This window comes from Necator americanus, chromosome IV (genome assembly GCF_031761385.1).
Source record: "Necator americanus strain Aroian chromosome IV, whole genome shotgun sequence".
NCBI lineage: Eukaryota > Metazoa > Nematoda > Chromadorea > Rhabditida > Ancylostomatidae > Necator > Necator americanus.
The window spans coordinates 37,394,485-37,401,853 of record NC_087374.1 but is presented as its reverse complement, the minus strand read 5'-3'; the positions used below and the strand labels follow the sequence as shown (position 1 = coordinate 37,401,853).

Sequence of the window (7,369 nt, the reverse complement as noted above, 5' to 3'; positions counted from 1 at the left end):
GAGGAGGCATTAACGGAGGCATGCTGGAAATCCACGGAAATCCAAGAAAATATTTATCCACTGTCTATTATTCACATTTTATCAGAGTTTAGAGCAACGAGAATTTGGAAAACAAGAACATCGTTTCATTCGTTCATACACAGATTTTTCATATAAAAATGAATTCATCAAAAAAAAAAAATCCAAACAATAGCTTTAGAAATCGTCAGAATTTTCACTTTTCTTCTTATTATTATTCTTATTTCTTATTTTATAGTATAAATTGATCGAACAATTCTATCATTCAAGTTATTAATAAAATACCTAACAGTAATACTTGTGAGCAATGCACTTAGTGAAAGGAGATACTAAAGAAAGTTTAAGGAACCAAACGGTAAACTTACTTCTGTGATTTAAAATATTTTTTTTTCGCCTTATACACTTAAAATCATTCTGACCATTCTGATTGTTAATGTGTTAAATGTATAAAACTATTTTAAATCACATTTAATTGTGCCGTTTTAATTTTCCTCTTATGAAAACGACATTAAATGATTAGGAATGAATGGTGAGATATTTCATGGAACAAAGCGAAAAAATCTATTTTATTAAGGAAATGGAACTAAATACAATGCGTTTGATTTGATTTTTCAATTGGTTCAAAGAAAAAAAAAAAGAAAACAAAGACTACACCAACACATGGGTTGTTCCGGTGCTACTCGCAGGTTCCAGCATTTTTTTCCTACTCGCGTTGCGACCTTCAGCATGTTGACATTGCTTTTTTTTCGCTACAGTAAACTTGTAATGAAAAAAGTGAGCACTTCAACAAAAAATATGAATGATTGATGTAATATAGACTCCAGAATTTGTGACTCAAAGAGGAAGTGGAGGCAGAGTTCTAAATTTGTGGTAGAAGGCATTATGTTATCAGTGCTGATGCTTCAAACACTTCGCAGTTCATTGAATTTGTGCAGCGAGATATCGAAACTATAGAATTCCGCCATGATTTTTACAATCACGAAGATTACTGACAGCGTTTGGAAATCTCCTTGGTGTGACCACGGACTGAAATCTTATCATCAAAGCGAAATTAACAGAAAAAATGGCCGAAGAAGGACGTTAGTGTAAACTTACTATGGTATAAAAGCGGAGCCACACGAAAAATCAGCACCTCGCAAAATGGAGGCAGATGACAGGCATCGCCTGGCTGCATATCGTTTTGTCGCCTACTCTGCTGTCACCTTTTCGGTGATAGCAGTAGTCTCCATCTGCATTACTCTGCCCATGGTGTACAACTACATCCACCATGTGAAAAGATCCATGAGGACAGAAATTCACTATTGCAAGGTAACAAGATTAAAACCGAAGACGACCAAATCTTTGATCCTCACTTCTTTCTTTACAGGGATCTGCTAAGAGTATCTGGGGCGAGGTGACCCACGTGAAAAGCATCCCCTCCTCTAACAGAACTACTAGACAAGCAGGAATGTGCGACGATTGCTGTGCGCCCGGACCAGCAGGACCAGCAGGAGCACCAGGAAAGCCTGGCCGACCTGGTACTCCGGGCGCACCGGGAATGCCAGGTGCACCCGGTCGTCCACCTCAAAAACCTTGTGTACCGGTTGCACCTCCACCGTGCCCACCATGTGCTGGCGGACCACCTGGACCACCAGGTCCTCCTGGTCCTCCGGGACCTGCAGGGCAACCGGGCACGGGTGGCTATGAAAGAGGAATGGGTCTCCCAGGTCCTCCCGGGCCAAAGGGACCACCAGGTCCACCTGGAAATCCAGGCGCACCCGGTGCTCCAGGAGCACCGGGAGATTCGGCGACAGGGACAAGAGAAGCTGGTCCACCAGGCCCTCCCGGACCGCCAGGACCCGCTGGTCCGAAAGGACCCGATGGCATGGGCGATGTAGGAAGAGGAATGGGTAAGAAATTACCGTTGATTGTTTGTTGTGTCCACATTTCCAGTGACAATGTTGACTGAGATTGACTTCAGGAATTCCTGGACCAAAAGGACCTCCCGGACCTCCTGGATATCCTGGTTCTCCTGGAAATCCTGGAGCACCAGGTATGCCCGGAGGAGCAGGAACAGGTGGCGAACGTGGTATCTGTCCGAAGTACTGCGCTCTCGATGGCGGAATCTTCTTCGAAGACGGAACAATGCGTCGACGCTAAGGGATTCCGACATTTTCATAATGTAGTTCTGTGCACTTTGTGGAAACTATTTCTACCAATAAATAGTGCGGAAGCGAATTCGTATACAATTTAATTAGGCCATGTCAAATGTCAACACAACTAAAACACGAATGAATTTAGAAAAAAATGAATTAATGACTTTGTTTCGGTCTTCTTACAATATTCCATCTCTATGAAACTTTCTCTTTCTTAGTATCGATCGATCGAAAATGCGCTACGGTTGAGATCAGCTTTGGAATGTCACACAAAATAAAAATGACTAGTTTAGCCGCATGTCACTTTCCTTAAGAATCGAATAATCTGGATGTTTTTCAATCCAGTATTTGAAGAATCGAATATCTACATTTTTCTGAGATTTGAGGCCTTATCCCTGAGAACTCGGACTCGGACGAGTACATCCAAGGAATGAAAAAGCCTTCTCGCATTAAGGATATTTGGAATTACATCAGTGAGTACCGTACTCCATATATACATTTTTCATCACACTTTCTATACAGCGACGGGTAAAAGGGGTCCTGAAATTTTTCGTCTGTGTCTTCTTACTTTTTTTCAAGTTCATTCTGTCTTTTTTTTTTTCTTAAAATACTCAATTGCTAATATCCTAGAATTATTGAAGCATTGGTTGAAATGTTTCGCAGAGTGTGATTACTTTGCTATTGCGGACAATTCAGTCCTTGCTCCAGTGAATTGTGAAAAATTCAAAATATGATGTGATCCTCAAAAGTATGTAAATCATTCTGAATCATTCTTGTGATGAATAGAGATGAAACTCTGTTATGACGTAATTCCGATAATTCATTGAGTCACATAATTTTTTTAATTCCTCTTCTATGGCTGTCTTTTTGTTGTAGAGATTACTTGAATCCACTAATCATCCTGGAACATTGGATTTTCAAAAGCTATCAAGCTTGTGCATAGTATTTCGCAGGATTTTCTTGAAGATTGCAATATTTCCGCAGCTCATTCTTGTGACTAGTTTTTGGATTTTTTATTTTTTAATTTATTTTTCAGTTTTTTGAATTTCATAGAATATGTAGTTTATATTGTCTTAGAAGCGTAAAGTTCGACTTTTTTTGGGTCTTCTAAAAACTTCTGCAACATGGCGAGCACATATGTGAAATGTTGATGGTCTTCGTCGAAGCTAGCCTGAAATCCCAGAACATTTGCTTTAAATCAGAGATCAGAGCAACCCAATTACAAAGATTCCTTTTGAACCTTTTTTAAATCATAAAAATCATAAGGAAAAGTCAAATTTAAATCATAATCAAATTTAAATACATGAATAATAATTTAAAAAATATAATTACAGAGGTATGGCAGATTCTCATAATTTCTCATAATCCTGAACAACATAAACGCCTCATCTGGAACAAATCTCACCACTCCATCTTCAGAATATCACGTCCGGAACCAATAAACAAAAGAGCCCTGCCTACACGAATAGCCGAGGCGCTGTGACGTTAGTGGTCCACCACATGGGAGAATTTTGCTGTGCTAACATTTCTTGGGATCCGATTCGCATGTGACCGTGCGGATCAAAACTCAGAAAGTTCCTACTCTTAGAGCCAGCCCGCTGGTACCACTGGCTGGGTTGGTACTCAAAAAAGCATTTTTTCGTTCCTGAAATATAAATAGTGCTGCGAACAATGGATTTGACAGATTTACCTTCGACTAAGCGAAAGGAACGTGTTCGTACAAAACCAAATTTATAAAATATAGGTTCTACGGATAATTTAAACGATAGAAGCGCTACTAGAATAGGCATGTACTGTCAATTGAGACGCATTTTAAAAAATCCTTTAAAAAAAAAGCCTTAAAATGCTTCAATTGTACTGTAAAATAATACTGTATACCTTAAAATAATACTTTTATAGGAAAAAAATTGCAGGAAGAGAAAAAAACGCATCAGATTCCCATATGCATCAGATTGCATTTATCTCTTTTTTTTATAAAACTTTATGAACTTTTCAACTTTTTTTAAAAAACTTTATGAACTTTTCAACTTTCTGCGATCGTAGTTGTCTACTGCGCTGAGCAAATTCCGTTCCATAAAATCAGTGCAATGATTATTGTGTAGCGCAGCAGCAAAGCTCTGTGAGAAGGTTGCGGTTAAGCTTCAAGCTTTGCAAATCCATGACGGGCTTACGGCGTGTTTGTGCTTTTCAGTCTTTCATCAGAATCATTAATTTTTTTTTTATAAATGTAGTTCATTATAGTGTTAGTTTTTTGTATGTTTAAGAATATTATATGAAAATATTTTTCTCCCGGCTAATTTGCAGTTGCTAACGGCATCGATTCTTTCCCCCTCCATAACTTTCCTTTACATCTCAAGTACTGCTGTCGAACAATGCAACAACGATGGTTGAGTAGAGATGCTTGAAGCGCACTTCTCCCTATAAGAATCGTTTGAAGAATTGAAAGAAGAACACACAACGACAGCGCCGTTGATTATGTATTCGGCAAATCAAGCGTATCGCTTCGGCGAATCGCTTCCCTGATGAGATTTGTTGTTAATTGACTAACGATAGCTTTTGATTTAAGTTTTGCGATTGTTTTTTTTTTCTTCGTAGAATTGCATCTACTTTACAAATTATGATAGAGAAAAAGTAAAATTTCTAAAGAAAAAATTTGGACAATTTTAGTCTCCCCGAAATTATGGTAATTATAGAAAAGCTAATTTTTATCTTGCTGATTCCAAGATTCCACTATAATTTAACGCTAGAGGGATGAAATTCTTTTCAACTTCAACGATTTTAGTAGTAGTTAATCAATACGACGGTAATTTGTTGCTATTTCCAAAATAGTTGACAAAATCACGGCCATAACCCTACAAAATCCAGGAAATTTTTAAGGGAAAAAAACGGGACTTTTACTTTACTTTTGTGGGAACTTGAGACTGCACATACTTAGGAGGAGCGAAAAAAAATTTCTACGTTCCCTCCTAAATGATAATTGTCTAGGTTGTAGATGTTTTCTTGAATTATGAATGCCGAACTCGAGTGCAAATAATTATTCGAAGACTTAATTCACTTACATCGTTGGCAGGTATTGTGTAGTGTAGTGGTAAAAGGTCAGCACTACGTTCTCGTAACCGAGGGTTCAACATCGCCGAGAGCATTCAAAACGCCCTCCTTCGGCAGGACGCATTTACTATCTTAAAACTTTGACGATCCTAGGTTGAAGACTAATACATTGACGTATCTCGAAACAAACTATCGAAAGGTAGTATTTTTCCAGAATCCTCAGTGTTTTAAGAAAGTATAGCAGCCAGAAATGATCTACAATGAATATTCACTATGTATATAGTTGCGACTTTTACAGTTTTATGTCATTTTCATACTTATTATAAACTATTCACGATTGTTGACGCCATTTTGCCAAGAAAAATCGAGGAACAAATTATTTCCTATCAATTATTTCTTAAATTTTTTTCGAAGAAAAACTGATGTATGAAAAAAACTTGACCTTCATACACTCTTTACAAAAAGTTCGTTTAAAAGAAAAATCTTAAAAACTCGATAAAAGCGCTGTTTAGTAAGAAATATTTCAAAAAAGGACCTTAGCTGGGGTCATATATCTTTTTTGATGACTCTGTAAGCCTTCAAGCTGCTGGCATAGTCATGGGACCGCAATTTTTAACGGAGGTGTGTACCGTGGGGACAAATTAAAGAAAGGTATACAGTTTCCGGACTATTTTAAGATGTTTTGTTGGGGTGGATCCCGATTAGAGCAAATTATATAGATTAGAATGCGAAGATTAGTTTAGCCGACAGAAGCTAACGAAATAAGAAAAATAAATTTAAAATAACTTTTAAAAAGCAATTAACCATGTAATGAAGCAAAGAAAATTTTTCTAAAAAGCAGTTAGCTAATGAAGCATGCGTTCTTAGCTGCTTTATACCGAAGCAACCGGATAACGAAGAGTGTTTCTGTCCTTTTTTTAAATCTAAAACCTATCGAAAGATAGCATTTTTCCAGAATCCTCAGTGTTTTAAGAAAGTACAACAGCCAGAAATTATCTACAATGAATATTTATTATGTATATAATTGCAACTTTTACAATTTTATGTCATTTTCGTTCTTATAAACATAAATATAAATATAAAATAAATATAAATATAAATATAAATATAAATATAATATAAATATAAACTAATGACGATTGTTGACGCCATTTTTTCCATGAAATATCGAGGAACAAATCATTTCCTATCAATTATTTCTTACAAATCACGGTTTAAGCTTAAGTTTAGTTGCATAGATGTGCGAATTCTCAGCATTTCTTATATTCCTAAATGGATGTAGATGGTACACCGAGAAGATTCATATCGCGTTTTTCGAGCGAATTACTTTAAGAATTGAGTCTTTTCTTGGGCACCTGTGAAGTGCGAGAGCGTGTTCTCATGAAATATGAACAATAAAACCATGTTTTTCAAGGAAATATGGGAAATTTAATCGCATTAGCGAATTCATAGTTGCAGCGATTCTCATTTCAAAATTAAAAGGAAATATTAGGGATTTCCGGTGTACCGCAATATTACTTCTTACTATTTCTTCTCATTATTATTTCTTAAGATTATCGGCGTAGCACAGTCAGGTAAGAGTTCCGGCCGTGATCAATTGGAGGTTCGAAACTGCCCCAATGCTCACCAAGACTTTCATCCCTCCGGGGTCGATAAATTGCTACCAGACTTTTCTGGGAGAAGAAAAACACTGACTTGACACAGCGGCTAACCCCCGCAAGTCATTATATAGGCCACGTTCGTAAACCTCAACGGATTCTGATTTGAAATGAACGCAGTGACGCATCCTCCAAGCGGGTGGATTAACACGAGACACTTTACACTTTTATTAGGAATTTTACGGGAGAGAATACAACTTGAAAAATCTTTCGATTAGAAGGATTCGTTAGACGAGCTGCTTTCTATTGGCAATAATAATTTTTTAACAAAGATATATTCCAGCGCGTTGCTTTCTCTTCTTAATAAATTTATTTGTAATTTACATCCTATCGCGAATCCCGACTAGTCATGCTCTTCACGAGTTGCGAAGTCTAAGCGGTAGTGAAAAAAATATATACATACAATTAATTCTTATTCTTACTTTAAATAATAGCCCTGATAGATGAGTCGCCTAGGAAAGTTATATTCTTCTTTAATATTTAATTAATCACTGACCACCAGACTTGTAT

General features: G+C 37.0%; 1 protein-coding gene across 1 annotated transcript; it reads left to right on the top strand.

The window, feature by feature from the left end:
- Nucleotides 1–1,158: 1,158 nt before the first annotated feature.
- On the top strand, nucleotides 1,159–2,157 carry RB195_003900 (uncharacterized protein; the record flags this gene model as incomplete). The annotated part of the gene is made up of 3 exons (XM_064201768.1): nucleotides 1,159–1,326; nucleotides 1,385–1,907; nucleotides 1,979–2,157. 3 exons carry the CDS (start codon nucleotides 1,159–1,161, stop codon nucleotides 2,155–2,157), a joined length of 870 nt encoding a protein of 289 aa, XP_064057649.1.
- Between the last annotated feature and the right edge of the window lie 5,212 nt (nucleotides 2,158–7,369).